Source organism: Drosophila rhopaloa, unplaced genomic scaffold (assembly GCF_018152115.1).
Source record: "Drosophila rhopaloa isolate 14029-0021.01 unplaced genomic scaffold, ASM1815211v1 contig_3, whole genome shotgun sequence".
In the NCBI taxonomy this organism is placed as follows: Eukaryota; Metazoa; Arthropoda; class Insecta; order Diptera; family Drosophilidae; genus Drosophila; species Drosophila rhopaloa.
In genome coordinates, this window is record NW_025335123.1 from 6,155,651 (window position 1) to 6,175,314 (window position 19,664).

The following is a 19,664-nucleotide window of genomic DNA, read 5'->3' on the forward strand; positions in this document are numbered from 1 at the left end:
AATGTACAGTAAAAAACAAAAATAGATAATATAAAATATTTAAACAATAGGATGCTATTTTAGTTTTTATCTTTTCAAATTTTAAGCTCTTTGATCTGGTTTTGGAAAACCTCCAATCTTTTTGCATTACCTAAGAAAAGTTAATCTAGGATTTTTGCAAATATTAATATTTTTAGATACAAACATTTTAATTGACATTCGGGTAAAACTTCAACAGATCTTGTTTTTAAATAAGTTAGATTAAGGTATTGTTGCCGTTTCGAAGCCGTCTTTTCATTTACTTAATCAATTGAGCGATTTAAAATGGCACCCTAAAAGATTTCCCATTTTTTATTTTCTTTGTAATCCTAAAAGATACAACAATTTTAGTATCGAATACTTAAGGGAAAAATGCCAAGGTGCTTAAATCCTTGCATGTTTATATAAAAAAAAATACATCCCTGAAAATATGCATATCATACATACACATACCTTATTGAAAATATAGAAGACGGCCATTGATATATATTATATTTTAATTTAAATACCCTCACAAATAACGAAAGATTCAGAATCAAAAAATATTTCCAAAGATTTATTGAATTTGAGTTTGTAAAAAAAATATATAAAATTGCCAACAATTAAATATTACCACCCCTCAATCCGCATCCCAAAAGGCGGATATATTTATATAATGACTGCAATTTCGAAGTCTTACGTTCATTTCCAACGCATAGAATATAATTAAAACATGTGTTTCAACCAAGATGAACTTTAAATTAATCTATTTTACAAAAAGTTGACACCACATCCGCATTTTCTAACTAATATACATTTATTTATCAACTGCGGAACATTTATACACTTATAACATATCACTAAGTACATTTATTAAGTCTAGAAAGAGTATCAAAAGCTACAAAAAAAATTTACCGTAAGTTAAGGTAGCGATGGGTGATTATGAGCTAGTTAAGAGTTATGTTTCTTAGGTATCTTTAAGTAAGGGCAACACCGGCGCCGCAAACTCAAGTAATACTATGCACACAAATTGATTGGGAAGAATGGACTAGGCTATGTCTGCAGCTCCAATCAGGCCATGATCTCGCACACTGGGATGGCAAGTAGTTCAGTTCCGCCAAAGGTTTTGCCACACTTCCAATTCGGATTAGTATAAATGCTGCTTCTATTGACCCAGTCCTTTGGACTGTTTTCCCAAAATGCGACGCACCGCGGACTCTGTTAGCCATAAAATCAGGGCCAAAGCGGTTAGCGAGTTGATGGCGTGGATGGTGGCCGCATAGCCAAAAGCCTTCGTCAGGCTACCTGTAAAGAACAAATAAATAATCAAAGGTTATTATTTACATAAAGCACATTAAAAAAAACCCAACATTTATTTGTGCTATAAATTAGTCTGGAAATTTAGCAAGTAAGTCTTTTAAGATAGTATATGGTTTCTTATTTTCTTTAAATAAATTAGGTATCCGAAAAATACTTTCAAATATACCCTTATACCCTTTTGAAGTTTAAATTACTTGTGTTTGACAACTGAAACCCATTAAGATTTTCAACAAATCGGATCGGTTTTCGCCGTTTTAAAGACTAGAAAACGGGCTCAAGTTTGATAGAGATGTATTAATCGGCTTTAGAACATAAAGTATTATAAAAGTGAAAACTCACCAAGAATGGGGCCCATGGCAAGGGAGAATATCGTGTTGAAGATGAGCTGCAGGCCGGAGGCGGCTGGTAAGCGATTCAGCGGGACATAGCTGGGTATTATGAGGGGTGAGAAAATGGTGCGGAATCCTTTGCCGAAGCCGATCAGCAGGAAGACGCCGATCATGACGTGGTAGGACGTGGTGAAGGCGACAACCACGCGGCCCACAGCGATGCAGAGGATGCCGAAGGCGAACAGGACCCGATTATCCAGCTTCACCTTCTCCAGGGCGAGCGGAGCCAGGAACCGCACCGTTATATCCATGGTGGCCAACAGCGACATGGCCAACGTGATCTGTTTGTCCGTGTACCCGAAGCTATTCAGAATAAAGGGAGTCAGCACCGAGAAGTTCATCTCGCCAAACATCATGATGCTCATGCCAACGGCCAAATTGACGAACGTGAAGTCCCGCAGCAGATCAAGATCGAAGAACTTGGTCACCTTCTGGCAGAAGGTCATGTGTTTCTTTGCCTCCTCCTCATCTTCAGCCAGCTGATTCAAGAGGTCCACCTGGAGCGACTCGGCGGTCTTCTGCAGCAGTGCCTTGTCAGCGGCGCAGGTGCAGCGCAGTAGTTCCTCCTGACCAGGTCGGGAATAGACGCTCGTCTTGCTGGCATACCGATCCATGTCCTCGCGTTCACGATTGAAGTAATTCGGCTTGTACAGGGGCACTGGTGTGCTCTCCTGGCCCTGCTCATCTCTATTCTGCTCCAATCTGTCGAGATTCTCACGACTCCTGGAGGAAACCTGACGCATCAGCGCTTGGCGAGTGCGATAGCGAGCTCCCCCGGGTCCACCCTCTGCAGTCAAGGAGTGCTTAGATCCGAACCAACCATCATTGGCACGGGCCAACATGGGAGTACCCGGATCGGTGATCTCATAGCCAGGTCTCTCGGGATCGTCCACGTTGAAGAGGTACTGCGAAGAGAAGAGGCCCCGCTTGCCACGCTTCTGACACTGGCAGTACTTGCACTCGTAATCCTTCCAAGGATCATTGCTAGGAGACAGGAGATTGCCATTGGCCTCCAGCCCTTCCGACTGCAACTTCTCCGACTCGGCACCTCCCTCAGTTTCACCTGCGATGGGTTTCTCCGGCTTCTTCACATGCCACAGCACGGGCTGGAGGGTCAAGGCGCAAAGGATTGCATTCATGCCTATCCCAGCGTAGATCAGAATGCTGCCCTGGGGTCCGTAGAAGTCTACCAGGAAGCGGGACACATGGGGGAAAAAGATGGGACCCAGCCCCGTGATCGTCCACGAAAAGCCCGTGGCTCGTCGTCTCTTCTGCTTGAAGTACGTGTTAACCGCCAGCGAGGTGGCCGCCATGGACAGGCCCAGTCCGATGCCATATATCGCCGACAGGCAGATGATGTACTGCCAGAAGTTGGTGCAAAAGGCTGATATAAAGATGCCCAAGAAGGCCAGAGTGCTGCCGGTCATAGCCACCTGACGGAAGGTGAACCGTCGGAACATGGCTCCATTGACAATGCCTAATAGAATGAGATCATCAATAGGGATTTAATACTATCTCTGGAGTTAAAACACTTACCCACTAGCGAGGAGATGGCCATCACCACATTCACAATAGTCGTCGTTTCCTTGGCATCAAAGCCCAGCGAAAACATGCGATCCCTGTAGATCAAACCATATTGCTGCAGGGCCGGGAAAAGGAAGAACTGCACCAAAAGGGGACACCATTATTAACTATCTCGACTGGGAGGCGTCTGTATAACTCACATTATTCAAGCCCGCTGCCAGGCAGACCACCCAGCCCCATCCTCCGTCGGGCGCCACGAAATCCGGACCCAGATCGCTCTTGTCGCGACGCTTCGGCTTCTTTGGCCGCGTTGTGTCATTGTACACATGGGTGCGATTCTTCTCCGTTAAGCTGGATTTCTCCATTGTGCTGCGATTTGATATGATCCTGAAAATGCAAGACGTTGATTAATGACGTTGCCTTGCGGTTGAGATAGAGTGGGGTTCAGTCGTTTGTCTGGCTTACTTCTTGTTCTGGAACGCAGAACAAACTTAGCCTACTGATGCTATTTAATATTTATGTATACAATTGCTAATTAAATAAGACCCCTGAGGCAATGTAGATTTATAAAAAAATATCATTTTTGTGACATTTGCGAATTTATTTATTGTCGAAAATTGTTTTTACGGCTTAGCTTGGCATTAAGTGCATTTTTGTTTGCAATACTATTAGTACTTCTGAGTATTTCGGGTTTTCCCATGTTCTTCACAATTTTAAAGTGCTAAGTGTTAAATAAATTGAACATGGAACTCCAGAGGTATCAAAACCATTTTCATTAAGTAACACCTTTTTCCTGAGAACTCTTTCATTACAAGATGGGTATTCTAAAAGGGCATTAAATCCCAAACCAAGCACTGATGACTGGGCAATTTGAGATTTGTCTAAAAAATTCACCAGTGAACCCCACTCCAGACAACATATTCGCATCCGGCGTTTTTCCAAATTACAATAAATATAGGGAAAGCTGCCATCAGACTACACTGACATTATCACATATTTAAGTGTCCTATCGACAGTATATCGATGGCACACCCTTAACAACTTTTCAGAGGGGTCGCGGTTTGTCGTGAAGATAATGCTCTAATTGCTAATTGTGATTGCAAAAGATAGCTGAATTGCTGGAGTCATTATATGACTGTCAAAGGCATTTATGGTTGGACGGGCGGGTCTAATCGAGTGGCTCTATCATAGATATTGCCACATTTTCTATTTTTCGATTAGCCATAATGATGGGTGCGTCACACTGAGCTTGGTATGCAAAGCGTGCTTCCTCCGCCACAAGCAAAATCTGATGCAATTGAACGATCTGGAAGGGAAATCACTTAGCGGGTGTGTTCCAGGAAAGTAAAAACAGGAAAGGAGCTGAGTGGAAAAGCCGCCAGACCGGACCATCGTTGTCATCGTTCGGTTCTTGCGATAATCAAAAGACATGTTGTAAAAATAAAAACATAGATCGGGGAACGTGAATCGCGGATCTCATCACCATGGCATCCCGTTTATTTATGCATCGATAATGCGAGGACGAGTGCAGCTAGTGCAGCCAACAGTCACGATATGTCTTCATTCAGACATATTTCGCCCAGTCCCCACGAAATCCCGTCTGCCTCCATCCGCATTGCCATTGAACTTCATCGAAGCGTGCCATAAATTGACGCCCGCAGCAAGTCTGAAACCAAGTCTGGGATCGAGGGACGGGTTTCGAGGCACCATCCATAGCCCCCGACGATGGCACTTAGCAGACTCAGCACAACTCCCGGCAATCGATCAACTGGGAGAAAACTGGAAAGGGAGTCTGGCGGCATTGACAAAACGAAGCAACAGATACACTTCAAAAATTCAGCAAGCAGTTGAGGTGGTTCCCAAACGTAACTTGTGTACCACAAGTCTGTTTGGTATTGACTCAACAAAAAAACAAAAACTAAAAAATGTGTTATAACGTCTCTGCACAACATATACAGGTCACTAAACTATAAAACCATAGTTGACATTTACCTAAGATTAGAAAAAATAGCATGATACATTGAACTTGGGTCAAAATATTGGTAGTTAAATACCTAAAATGCTTACTAAAAAGCCATAATTTAATTTAATTTTCACGAACTGAGTTCTTGTCTTATTTTGTAACTTTAAGTGAGCTGTAAAAAGTAACTGGCCAATATATCTGATTATATATAATCTTAAACTTCTATCTGATATGTAAGGTGAACAGCTTTGACCGGTTGTAAATTCTATAAAGACAACAAAAATTAATTACGTGTACTTTAGACAGTAATAACAAATTGATAATCGAAATGTTATGTTCGTTAGCAAAAATATTAACTTTCCAACCAAGTTAACACTATGTAAGAAGTGATAAGTGATTTTAAACTAAAAGTATATTCACGTGACTATAATAATTTATCCAACACAAATTTGTAGTTCTTAAATAGAATATCAATGCGGTATCATTTAAAGTAAACAAGATTATTAGCATATAGGAACTGTGTAGACAATTAGAAATAAAAGCTTAGTTGTTACATGACTTGCAAGTCATGGCATGACAAATTCGTACTCGATAATGCTCTCCACTCGCGTGAGAGTATTAAAGCTAAACTTTCGCTCAGAGTCGTAATATCGAGCAAGTCGGAGCGATCGAGCGATCGAGCGATTCAAAACATTCCGGTTTCGAGGTTGGGTCAGAGGCGACGAAATCAAGAGAGTGAAATCCACCACTCCAACTCTAATAAAAACTGATAAAAAATGTGACATTCAAAAATAAAAATCTATAAACAATTTGATCTAAAATGCCTCCTTTCCAAAAAATACTGGATACGCCACTGGGTGGAGGGAGCATTACTTGAGCTCGGAGAAGTGCTGTGAGCGGTTTCCGCAATTTGTCGTCGATGTTTTCATATAAATTGCATTGTATTTTGCGCCGTCATGCCGCATGGCCAACAATTTCGGTAGAAAAACAAATACTCATGCTACTTTCATGGAAAAGACGAGAGTTCAGATAAAGCTAACAAGTGCTGGCGACTATATAAAGTGAAGCGGCAGACTATTGGGAATTTCACATTATTGTTTAATTTGGCAAAACGTGTTCTGTGGCCCAATAATGCCTTAATAACATACATTTTGATTTGTCATGCCGATTAAAATAAAAAAAATCTGTTGATATGGTCTAACTACTAGACCTATTTTTGGATGAACTGCCCGTCGGTAATGCGCTTTTACCTATAAATTTGCATTGTAATGAGGACGCCGAAAAAGTCAATAAACAAAGGGATTTGTTGGGATTATTGTCCCCGAATGTCTTTATCTTTTGCACGATAAGGCCAGGCCAGAACAAATGAAAAACCTTACCAAACAAAGACTCAGTTACAACAGTATGGAAGCCCAATTCAGCATACAGATTGCCCAAGGATTGGCAAATACTTTTTGCATTGTTCAGATAAATAAGTATAAATATGGTCATGGATACCGATAAGTGCAAAAAACACGTGCTGTTTGTCGAAAATCTACACTTCAAAATAAATCCTTAAGAGGGTAGATATGTAATTAAAAATACCAACATGGCAATCTAATCATTTATTGCATTTTGTTTGGCTACAATCAAGTACATATGTATGTTATTATTTTTACTTTTCTTAAATCATTTTGGACTTAAAGGAAAGTAATACTCTGATATGATATGATCAGTTTAGGGTACATTTAAATGAATGCAATGTTTTTTTCTGTGTACCAATTCACAGGTCTGCTTATAAAACGGCCTTATCGCAGTCGGATGGTAACTATTCGGGGCTGATGACTCACTCGCGAAGGTGGATAGATAGGGCTCTCGATGGCGGCGGCACTATTGATTAGGTCCGATCGGTTATCTCCGGTCGGGACCAAACGGAGCCAGAAGACAAATAGTGAAAACACTTGTACCTTCTCAAGTTCACGACATGCACACTTAGGCATCAGAAAAAATACAAGGGAGTGAGCGTGTAGAACAGGTGCAGCTAATGGGCGAACAAGTATCGAACAAGCTTCCCATTGATACACTTAAAAACAAACTGAGATTTAAACAACAAAAATTGTACAGAAAACTACAATAGATTTCTTGTACTAAACAAAAAGTTTAACTGATTTTAATTAACAAATAATATATAATTAACTTATACCACGCAAACTAGCAGTTGAGAATTTAATGCATACTTCAATAAATTAAGTTTCTCTTTTCCGGAGAACTCATTAATATTCGAATTTATTACTATTTTGATTTTTCAATTAAAGAAAGTTTTCTGCAAGTGTCTCCACACGCAACGGAAGTTTTCTCCAGCATTTTCGCTCGGCCAATTGGCCCCTAATTGAGATTAATCGGTTTGCTGTGTGTGTAATAAACGGAATCGAATTGTATATATACAACATGTGAGTATTCATTCACATATAATATGTTTAGACACTGGGCAAATGGGTATGGGAGAGGCGTCAACAAATTGTCGCTCAGATCGTTTTATTTCACAAGCAAACGCTCCAATTAAATTGTGTCAATGAGAATTGATTAAAGCTTAGAGATATGAGCGTAATTGATTCGCTGCTAATGAGAAAAGTAAGAGAACGACAAGTTTCAGCTGATCAAATACTATCAAATACTATTTACAATCTCGCTAAAAGTAATCTTTAAGCAGATAGTTTCGTTACGTAGCACATCTTTGTAAAGGGAAAACAATCCGCCCATCATTGCACTTATGTACAGAAGCTTTTAGAAATTAAACTCTTCGTCAGTCAAGGCATACATAAATAAAATTATAATCACCGACTTTTACGTATGGGGGTTTTCTTTTCTATGCTTTGGAATAGATACCATCTATCATTGAGATAATGGCCTAGATCTTTTAGAAGATTTTATATACAGATTATGCTTTGATCTGATTGAGAACAAAATGTAGTATAAGGGAAGAGTCAAAACAAGTAATTTCACAATGCTTTCAAAATCAGTGCCCAAAAGATGAAAATTTTTTCCATTTCGGAGTGAAAGCAATTTACAACTGAATAAAACATTTTAGTAATGTTTATTTGAAAATGTAGCTATTTTTATCGTAATTTATAGCACTGTAAAAATTATATTTCAAAGAGTTTTCATAGTTATATCACAGCAAAATATTTTTTTTTTAATTTACAGGCTCATATGAATTGCATCTATTGATGCTTTTGAATTTTGCTTGTGTGTTAACAAATATGTAGATGTCCTAACGTTTTCTGATTTTAAATGTTTCCTCATTTAAAACTGTTGTAAACATTTGTCAATGAACACAAACGATTGCGTTGAGAGGCGTACTTTAGGTTTGGGAGTGCAGCAACGTTGAAATTGTAGCTTAGAGGAAATGATTTGTATGCATGAAGCTAAAAACCGGTTTCAGAGATCAACGGTTATTAAGGAAAGTCCGCAACAAATCTGTTTGCATTGCATTTTACGGCATCAAGGTGTCCAATTAGGGTTCATTTGTGCACCATACGCGTTGAATCGTAAAACCTTAAAAAGAACCCAGGTTATTTTTCCGATCTCCGAGTTGGCGCCTGCTACTCTTGTGAAGCTGATGTAAATGAACTGCAAAACTCATAAAACCAAAACCAGAGTAGGAGAAAGACTAGGGGCATAAACTACAGTTGAACTTCGCTAAATGAAACCGTGAAAATGCATAAGATAAACTTTTACGTACTTTAAAATACTTGTTTTGGGTGTAGTCTTAAATATTATTTAATTGTTCACTAAACTTAACAAAATGCAGTTTGGCAACCAAGAAAAATAGTTTATGATTTTAGGCTATTGAACGTAGAAAGGTATAATAATTAATTCAATACTAATTGATTTAAAGCCTAAATTTTGTAGTTCAAGCCGACAAGATTTACTTCTATTTTTTGGGGTGTTCAAAAGTTAAATGTAAATCCTTTTGAAAAAATGTAGGTACTACCAGGAACCGAACAAGATCCTTATTTCAGACTTTGATTTTTTAAATATTTCTAAAATTATTATGCTGCTCTGTTTTTAAATTGGCTGATTTTAATGAACTATGAGGGCAAAATATTAAAAGTCGTTAGTGCCTACATTTTCAAATTGAAGCAAGTAAGGTTTGACTGTGGCTTACATTTTTTTTAGGCTTTGTTCTTTTTTCTTTTTGGTTTAGTATGGTATGGCAGTGCGTCATGCTTGGTTTGAATAGAGACTAAAAATGGCTATTAATACTCCAGTGGGCCTGGACAAAGTTATCATTCATGTGCTGGCTGGCTGGCAGCACTCAATTGCATTCGAGATTATGAGCAACGTGTTTGGGTTCGGGGCTTGCTATTTTAAGGCGCATTTCGAATGATTGTTATTGCCCTCGGCCCTCGCCCGGCCACAAAATAATCCCAACACCCGACGCATTCTCACATGTGTGTGGCGGTGTGTAAGTGTTGTGCCGTGTTGTGTGATTCGAAGTGAAAATGGGAATGGGAATGGGATTCGGGATGGGAATGGATATCGGAATGGGAATGTCAATCTCCGGCACAATATCCCCATGCCCATGTCGCTTGCCTATGCAAAGCGTTTAATGCACATTTCAGGCCATTCCTAGGCACTTCTCTTATTTTATTTTGTTTAATTTTTTCTGTTTTCTGTATTTGTGTCTCTATTTTTTTTCGGCCCAGTCTTGTTCAGCCGAATAAACTCACGTACTTCAACCCGACTCCCAAGTGCCTTCCGTGAAGTGAAGAGGAGGCGCAGGAGAAGTGAAGTGCAGGCCAGGCCAGTGCACTGCACTCGTGAAACCGAAAACCAATCCCAGAAATGCTCTTGGGCAAACTGGCCAATGGTTCCAGTTTCAATCCCTAGATGCTAATTCCACTTGGGTGTGCTGTCAAACCAGACAAGTGTCTGACACACGATCTGCTACATGGGTCACTGGGAAAAGAATTATTCTATAATCATAAATATTATTAGAATAAACCAAAAAAGATAATTTATGGTTTTTTTGGGTCCTTGAACAACCTTGTTTTTTTATATTAACTAGCAGCTGAAGTAAAAGTTTAATTTTAGCATTTAAGATCAAAATTCTCCCATTGAGATACCCTACAACTCAAATGCTTGCCCTATAAATTGATAAGTCATAAAGTTTTACCAAAAACCGATCATAAAATCTCTTATCGAATTTTATTTAATATTTCCTAAATATTTTATGTTATTAGTTTTTAAGCAAGTGTTTTTAAACTAAGTCATGAAACAATAAAACAGTTGAATTCTTCAATAAAATTAACCAACCAACTAGCTAGCTTAGTTTCCGAAATAAGGTCAAATTTGATGAACTATTTTAGAACTAAATATTCCCAGTGAAGTACCACCTTGCCCTACAAAAAGATACATCATAGCATTTTTGACCGATTTTTAAAATGTTCAAAATATGAAATGCCCTGTAAAAATAAGTGTTCAACAAGACAACCTAATTTAAAAATGTTTTTAAATATTTGTTGGCATTTAGTGAGCAATTTATATCAAAGCCAATAAACAAACAATTGAATTTTTCAATGAATTTAGCCCAAGTAAAAATCTAAATCACATTCCGACTTTTTGGAGCCTTATCACCTGCGATTCGACGACTCTCGAGATTCTCGACTCGTTGTGGACCTTTAGACCGGGGTCTTTGTTGAGTACATAATCCCCGCGGGGAGGAAATACTACTATTGTACGATAATCATTGCAAAAGCACGTAAGCAGCTTATAACTGTTGATTCTATTGAAAATCAAACTAAATGCGAAATCTCCCATCAATTTTCCAGCTCAATGCATTTAGATTCCCAATTGCAGAGCCAAAAAGCTGGCGATTCCTTTGTTTACCCGTTCTATCGCAACAGGTTATGTTGGGGGCAGGTGGTTAAATAGGAAAAGTCAGTCGGTCAGCCAGCATTTCGACGGCTTTGTGTGCCGACAGCTATTAAATGGATTCCCCTCGTCGACTGACGTCGAAACCTTGGCAACCGCAGTCAAGAAGCCTCTGTCTTTGAAAGCTGCCTTGTGGGTGGTTAGTTTGCTTTTTAATAAAACGGATATTATGAACTATGCTTTGACTGGAGTAAAGAAGTTTTAATTAATTACCCCCAGTGGCTCAAAGGATTCCCAATGAGAATATGAAAGATATATGATAATATTCCTGCTTTAGATTTTTTCAGCCTGAAAGTCCTTCAAAAACCTTGAATGTGACAAGCATTTCGGTAAATTTACTGCAAATAATAACTTCGATATAAAAGGGAAACAATTAAACTATTTTAGAAATATATTTAATGATACCGTTGGTAAATCCAATTAAAATAATTCACAAAACTCCAAATTGGATTTTAAAAAGTTCATGAAATACAACTAGTATACCGTGAAACGCTCAATAATATTTGCATAAAATATGATTTGCAAATTAAACAATATAAATAAAATAACAATGTTTAAGGTTCTCTACAATTAAATCAAAAATTTACTATAGCACATATACAACAACAACAAAAAAACCTTTATTTATTTACTTAGTTTATAAAATAAATATATAGCTATTTTATATTTGTTATATTAGTGTATATTAAATACAGTTTCCATCGAATCTTTAAATTATCCACTAGACAATGTAAATGCTTTTAAAACCAATCGGTTTCAGATAAGATTTTCTGCCTTCCAATATTTCTTGTGCTTCAAATGCCGAAGCTATTTTTACAAAATTTGATTACGTTTAAAGTTTATATAAATTGGCTTTAAGTATACCCTGCGATGTTTAGAATGCACTCGTCGTTTGAAAACCTGGCACCCGGATTCAGGACAGCACCTGGGGCCTGGCAAGCAGGAATGGGAAAAACATAACATCACATCATAAAAATGTGTAATTCAATTTGGTAAACATTTTCTGCTCCCTGCGATGGTTAGATAAAAATAAATCGACAGAAAAAACGCTGAAACCCTTGGAAAAACTCAATTTGGTCCAGGGATCAGATCAACCGGCTGCCGGGAAAGGGATTTTAAGATGAAATGGTTACACCCGAGCTTGTAAAATATACAAGAACAAATATGTTATCAAAAATCACCTAGTTGATTTATAACGTTTCAAATGCAGTTTGTATTATTCGTAGATCCATTTATTAATTCGAAACCGATTGGTCAGGCCATACTTTGATATTTGAATTGCAAATTTTTAATCACAAATGTTCTCGTTTTCCCATTAAGACACAGATCTCAAAAACCGTAAAGTTTAAAGATCATTACTCGAAAACCAAAATTCAAATTTGATCGACCATAGTAGAATATTTAAATTGAAAGATTTGAATCACTTATTTGGTCGTATTCACATAACTTTTGTACATACATACATATGTGTAATACCTATATACACAGATCTTTTAATTCCGAAACTGTTAAATTGCAAGCGATATATACAAATCCCTTTAATATTCCAATAGATTTGTATCATACTTTAAATGTATCACTTTAAAAAAATTCTTCACTTATTGGGGGAAACTTACAGGGACTTCCTCTTGGCGATTTTCTTTTACAGGTTGCAGATTGCTTGATGATCAGCTCCTTTTGACACTTTTTTCCTTATGGGATGAAGCACAGAGAATATAAATGCACAGCAAAAAACAAGGAACACGTGGGGCGTCTAACAACAGTTAGTGGCGAAGAACAAAACACAATGCTGTGGCTCAGCTGTTTTGGCCAGTATAATATTTGTATTGGTGTTAACAAACAAAAAAACTCTTTCGTTGCTCGTGGGAGTTCGTTTTTTAGTAGAACTTGGACTCGGCTCGTGCGGATTCGTAGTCCGCTCGTGTTTGTGTTTACTGTTACGCGGCCAGCCGTCGACTTGCGGCTGGCGAACTGCTGCGGTCTGCTTTATAGCATTTCATTTCACGGCTGCCGACGCAACTCAACGCTGCTCCGAAGTGAGAGCGAGATGGCCGGAGAGAGTTAACTGTGCACGGAAAAAAAATTCATGAGCTTGAGTCAACCGACTTAACTAACCATATGGGATTGTCTGGTTAATATTTTTATTAGTTAGTTAATCATTTTTAATTCTTGTTTCGATTGTTCTTTTAATGGTCAACTTAGCTTTCAAAAAAGTACCCTTTTTAAGACTTGATTTCGATTTTTTTTTTATCCTATGTGTTTATAATTCCCAACTGGTTTTACACCGCCAGGTCAACTGGTTTTCAAATAGGTGAATTTCCTGTAAAGTAATTATTCATTTTTGGTTTTTCAATTGTATCAATCACGAAAATTGTTACTTTCACGTAATAATTTGTTGTTGTTTTTGTAGGACAATACGATTACTATAATTCTAGTGAAAAAAACGTATTTTTTGTAGGTTGAGCATTTTAACAGATTATTGAACTTACCAACGAATTTTCTTCTGTGTAGCCTGGGCGGGAAGAGCGTGAAGATGATAAGCTCTTCATTTGATGCGTGGGCAGTAGAATCAACAGGATAGACCCTGCACAACAAGTGTAGCAGGAGCAGGAATTGCAGCATAGCATGCTATGCAGCAGCATTAGGCCGTGCCAATTAACAGTAGTTGCCGGGCAGCTGCCATTTTTTTCTCTGCTACAGTAGGTGCATCCCCTCTCTTTCGCTCTCGCAGATGCCGGGCTCAACAGTGGGCTGCGGATTGGCTAGTGTTCACATCACAGCATCATCGTGACAACGTCAAACTTGGAATCGAAATTGAACTTGCTGGAGAGTCCAGAGAGAGATCCGCCTAGAGAGATCACTACATGGAAACAAATTATATGATATTCGCAGATTTTTCGTATTATTTTGGTCAAAAGCGCATGAATTGATATGACAATAATATTAAAACTATAATTTTTAGCATTTTAATATTCAATTTTAATTAAATATTGAAAGAACAATTTAAAATGCAGTGCCCATTTTTTTATATGTATACAAAAATCGCGAGAGGGAGTTAAAAAGAGAGCCGCTCTGTGGACCATACCAACTGTTGCCACTTGCCGGCCACACAGCAAGTTCAAAGGTCGCCGGCCAGGTAGTCAACAGTCACTAATTGGTCGGAAACAGCCACCAATACACGGCGGAAAAACGATAGCTGCTACTTGTTGAAATAATGTAAAAGACATTTTACTGCGAAAATTCAAAAAATTAATATTAGAAGCCTGCAAAATATTATAATATATTGTAAACGTTGACCTATGGTCTTTTAGAGGTATTAAGTACTTACTTTAAAACATATCCTGTATTATTTTTTTGTTCTGCATCCTAGCACTAAAAGTATAGAATTATTTTTTAATTTGATAGTCACAGCCAGAATATATAAATATTTTATACCTGTGTAAACAAATTTGTTTGGTGTTAGGGTATTTTTGAACCTGACTTCCCGGCGAAATAAGTATTGAGAACCAAGGATTTTTAGGGGTTAACCACAGTTGACGATCGTTAAACCTCTCATAAAAAGGAAATAGCTAAACAATTTTCCTTTCACGAAAAATATTGAGGGATTCAGCATGTCCTATTTTGTTTTACGATGGCAATAAAGTAATTATGAAAACAAGTTACCTGTTGCACTATCATCTAAAAGCAAATCCAGGTTTTCAAGGATAAATCGGTTGGTAATGAGCCATCCATCATTTGTCTATCCTGTCTCATCAATAAATTACCAAATGGCCAGCGAACTAATCAATCTGACTCAGTAACCCTTTTCAGTTATATTTATATATCTATTTTTGACCCACTGTGCAGCGAACTCTGTCTTGCTCGCTCTCTCTATCCGACTATACGACTCCCACAAGCTCTCCCTACATAAAATACTCCTTTGAAACGGTGAGTTTGCCCATTTGTCCCTCTCTTCCCTCCCATCTAAACATACACTAGACAAAAATACGACTAACTTAATATAACATGACATTGTTACAAAAATATTAGAAGGATAGTTATCTCCATTGCGAATTTTGTTTGTATTTAAAAAAGCTCTTTCGGTTTTAAAAAAGTCAAAAAGAAGAGAATATAATGAAAGGAAAGATCAAAAGTGTTGTTAGGTTACATTTCCAATTAATGCTTTATTTTAAACATTTTAGTTAGCTATCTTCAATATGGAATAATGTTTGGAATTGCATTTGTAAAGCTGGCTGTAAACGATGCATCGACAGCCTCGTAGGCAGCTTATTCACCGATTATAACTCCTCCACTCTATGAAAATAGGTTTCTCGTTTTTCCACCGTGTATTGGCCTCATGACATTGTGGGAGCACTTTCCGCCTCGCTGTGGCCCCTTTTACAACAGGTGGTTGCGGTGTGGCGGGCATTTCGCTGGCTAGAGAAATTACAATACTGCTCCTGCCGGAGATATACGAGCAAACAAATCGAAAACGATTCTGTGCATTTATAGCTGAATTAATACATGTTATATATGGATCGTACATATGTTCATGTGTCCGCAGGTACTAGGTGTGTGCATGGAAATCAACTATCTACATTAGCATTTTATTCAGCACGATGATGAGACATTGCCGGCATAGGAAAGCGAATTTGCTGAGACCCAATGAGTTGGTGACTGTCGGCAAGTTGTGTTGTTGGTCGTTCTTGATTTTTAACAAATACAAATAATACTCGTTTCTGTACCCGCACTTTTCGATGGGCCAGTTCAGTCGGTTCCCACTTCAAGCAGTATCTCTCTGTCGTTTGCGGTTTTTTCGTTATTTGTTTAATTTCTCCTTGATATTTTTACTGCCTAGAAGCGGGAGGCGTTCAAAAAATGCTAATGGAGCGTGCTTACATTTGTGTATATGTGTGTTTCTATATCCCAGGTATTACCGAAATATTATTCTACCTGATTGGGGGAAAGTTTTTACTATTGTATGCGTTAACAACTAATTATTGAATATGGCCAAAGAAAAACTTTCAACAAGGTTTGTAGGTATCATGTGTAGGTCATTCATGAGTCGCATAACCGTTGTTATCAAACGACAATGACAAAGACAACACAGACAGCTTGTTGAACTTCAATTTGTACTATTTTCACCGGTGTTCGATAACAGAACCCAACCCTACCAACAAAAATAAATCAGCTCAAGAGTGAGCATACACAGATTGAATAAAATGAAATCAATTTCATTGATTTTTGAAATCACAATTTTATCAGACAAACCAATAAACCAATGATGAAGATAATATTGGTAAGACGTAGTCCTAAAAAAGCCTTTTCAGATAAAGGATATATTCGTCCAAAAGTTTATAAAATACAAAATACCATCCAATAATTGTTAATAAATTTCGTCCAATCATGACGTTGATATAGTGACGTTGCGAAATTACAATATCCGATTATGACGTAAAATTTAGAAACTTCGAGATTATGATTGTCAAAAATTATCAACTGATTTTCCCTCACCCCATAAAGTAATTAAATTGCGAACCGCATTATTAGTCTAGTCGCACCCTTTCAAATTGGTTGGGTAAATATTAGCACCTAGATTAGACTACTTCAACTGTAAAGAAATTCCCAAAAAGGCTTAGTGATAAACTAAACGGAGCGTCCGTCATGACCAAGCTAGAGATAGGTAAAATTGCACTCCATAAAAAGTCGTCACAATCTGAATTTCTCAGACTTTAAATATTTACAACTCTAATAAGTAGGAGGAACACTTTTGTCCGACACTATGCGTCACTCAAAGCCGAAAGTCAAACAATTTTTGTTCTGGGGAACCGTGATTGTTAATATTCTTTTTGGCGAGGATTGACTCATTCCGTCAAAAACATTTTGCACGTTTATTGAGGTATAATTACTGGCAATTTTTTGGCGCTATAATGGCAATCGGGAAAAATATCGTCAAAGATTCCAGCTTTCAGCCTGTGATTGGAAAACAATAAAAAAAATTATATAATATTATTGGTTGATATGATTATATTGCGGAACATATGTATAGACCTTGAAGTTTATTATTTGTTATCACCATTTGTATTCATATTCTTTTGATTAGAAATCACACAATTCAACGTCACTAACGATAACGCTAAATATTTGCCAGCAATAAAGCTTTGATTAAAAAAGTAAAAAAATATATATGCGATCAGTAGTGACTTTTCAAATGGATAGATATTTTTTGTATACTTTTGCGAACCGGCGGGACATACCCGTCTTTATATTACTTTATTAACAAACAAAGAAAATTCTTTCTAATGTAATAAATGTGCCTTCACAAACAAATCAATTGAGATCCCAACCTGTTAGGTTGCTTGACTTAGACTTAAACGGATTTTAATAGGAATGCTTCACGGACGTTAAAAAATAAGTTTGTCAAGTTCACTTTGTACTATAATGTAGTGTCATTATAAATATCTACTAGGGAATCATGAAAAACACAGATACATTTAAAAAACTAGATCATATTTTAACAAGAAAAAGTTATTTCGCCAAAAAAAATGCGCCGAAAAGAATGTGCCTCAAAACTAAAATAAATTAGGATAATTACCTGAGTCATTTATTTTTAAAGGATAACTGTAATTTTCATTTATGAACGTCAAGTATCAAATAGATTTTACATTTGTCCATAAATAGTAATATAGCTAACACGTGTCAAAACCTGTTTTTTAAATAAAACTATCAAATTCTCTAAATTTTGGTCCTGCATCTTAAAAAGGCTGACAAAAAAGTGTTAATACCTTTTCTGCAGTAAAATAAAAATAAAAAATCCCACTGATGTCGCTATCTTTTACGAAGAAATGTATAAGAAGCATGCCTCCTTTTTACGATATGATATTCCTCCTTCAGTCATAATATTTAAACACTGCAACCAGCAGGAGCAGCATACCAAAAAGCCACCGCCACACTCCAATTTCGCCAGGCATTTATGCATATCCACCACTGCAGCAACATGTTTGTGGAGTCCAAACGCCGATGGGTCTGTTGTCGCTGTCTTTAACTTTTGGAATCAACATATTTGCGGTTAGTTTATTGACCGAGTTCGGGCAGCCCAGTCGGCACTAACCGGTTCCTTGCATCCAAGATCCCACCGACGGCAATAATGCCGAGGGTACCCGCCGTCATTCTACAAGAATAAAGAGAGGGGCGTCAGGGTCAGAAGCTAATTTCGCCACATTGTCACACACTTACTTGGCCCATCAGCAGACGAGCTGGAGGCGCGTTGTTCCAGTCCGAATTGGAGTCGGAGTACTCCACGCCACTCTCCACTGCCTCGGTTCGATTGCCCATGCTATCCAATTACCAGCGATTGCATGACACATCTCGACTGCCAGTGAGGCAACGCCATCGCAATATAAATATTAAGCAAACAAGACAGCTCTCAAAAATATTAAAAATGCAAGTTCATCGCATAAAAAATGTATCCAAAAATGTTTTTAAATCAGAAAAAAAATTTAGCCATTGACCAAACAAGAAAGAGAACCTAACAAACAACTTTTATGAAAGAAGAAATCTTTCTTGTGGAACCTTAATATTTATTCATTTCTAGACCCAGCATGGCAACTTAAAAAATAAATTTAGAATGCTTCATAGTTTGGCCATTTAAAGGTACAAACAAATAACTTTTATAAAAGAAGAAATCTCCCTTGAAGTGCACTAATATTTATTCAATTCTAGTCCTAACATGGCAACTTCAAAAATAAATTTAGAATGCTCCAGAGTTTGGCTTTTTACCATTGGTACATGTAAATGTACCAATGTACCAAAGGTTCGTTAATAAAAATAGGCTACAAACAGCAGAAGTAGCCCAATTTGACAGAAACCTTTTATTTTCGCCCTACTCCTGCATCGTAGCACACGATAATTGACTCTTCTTTTTTTTTAATTGCAGAAAATGTGATTTTGTGGAGAAATGCGAGCTTTTTAAATACTCATACTCGTTTTCAAAGTCGCTTGGCTTTAAATGAGGTGCAAATTCTCAAATGACAAAAGCAGAGTAAAATAAAAAACCATAAACTTATCTAAGGTCTCATTCCTTTCATTATTATCCAAATCAACATATATTGGAGGACTATATTCCTTATAAAAGTAGAACCGATTTCCCGACAGGCAATTTGAATGACAAAATTGTAGCACTGCGAATATCAACATAAATAATTTTATTTAAATTGTTTTTTAATTTAAACAACTGTTTTAAAGTATTGAACTACGGGAGTACATAACTTTACCCAATTCAGATCTATTTTAAAGGGACATACGTTTTAGGACTTGTGGTTTGATTCTCTAAAAATCTAAATTTCACAATTATGGTTTTACATCTATAAAAATCGGAAGACTTTATCATTTATCTGCCAAAGGAAATCGAAATAGGAAATAATACATTTTGGTAACAGCGGGAAATGTATATAAACTTTAGCTTTCTTGAAAACCCAACGAATCTGTTTGGTGGACAATCAGGGAAATTGAATGGGTAAAATCCAAACACAGCTTTATTAATATTTCGTTTTGGGAGATGATGGACAAACAACCTT

At 37.3% G+C, this 19,664-nt stretch overlaps 1 protein-coding gene across 1 annotated transcript; it reads right to left on the reverse strand.

The window, feature by feature from the left end:
* Nucleotides 1-795: 795 nt before the first annotated feature.
* Nucleotides 796-13,070, reverse strand: LOC108042982. The gene is made up of 5 exons (XM_017121512.1): nucleotides 12,726-13,070; nucleotides 3,431-3,617; nucleotides 3,243-3,369; nucleotides 1,657-3,183; nucleotides 796-1,302 (listed from the first exon to the last, which is right to left on the reverse strand). Exons 2-5 carry the CDS (start codon nucleotides 3,593-3,595, stop codon nucleotides 1,163-1,165), a joined length of 1,959 nt encoding a protein of 652 aa, XP_016977001.1. The 5' UTR covers nucleotides 3,596-3,617; nucleotides 12,726-13,070; the 3' UTR covers nucleotides 796-1,162.
* Between the last annotated feature and the right edge of the window lie 6,594 nt (nucleotides 13,071-19,664).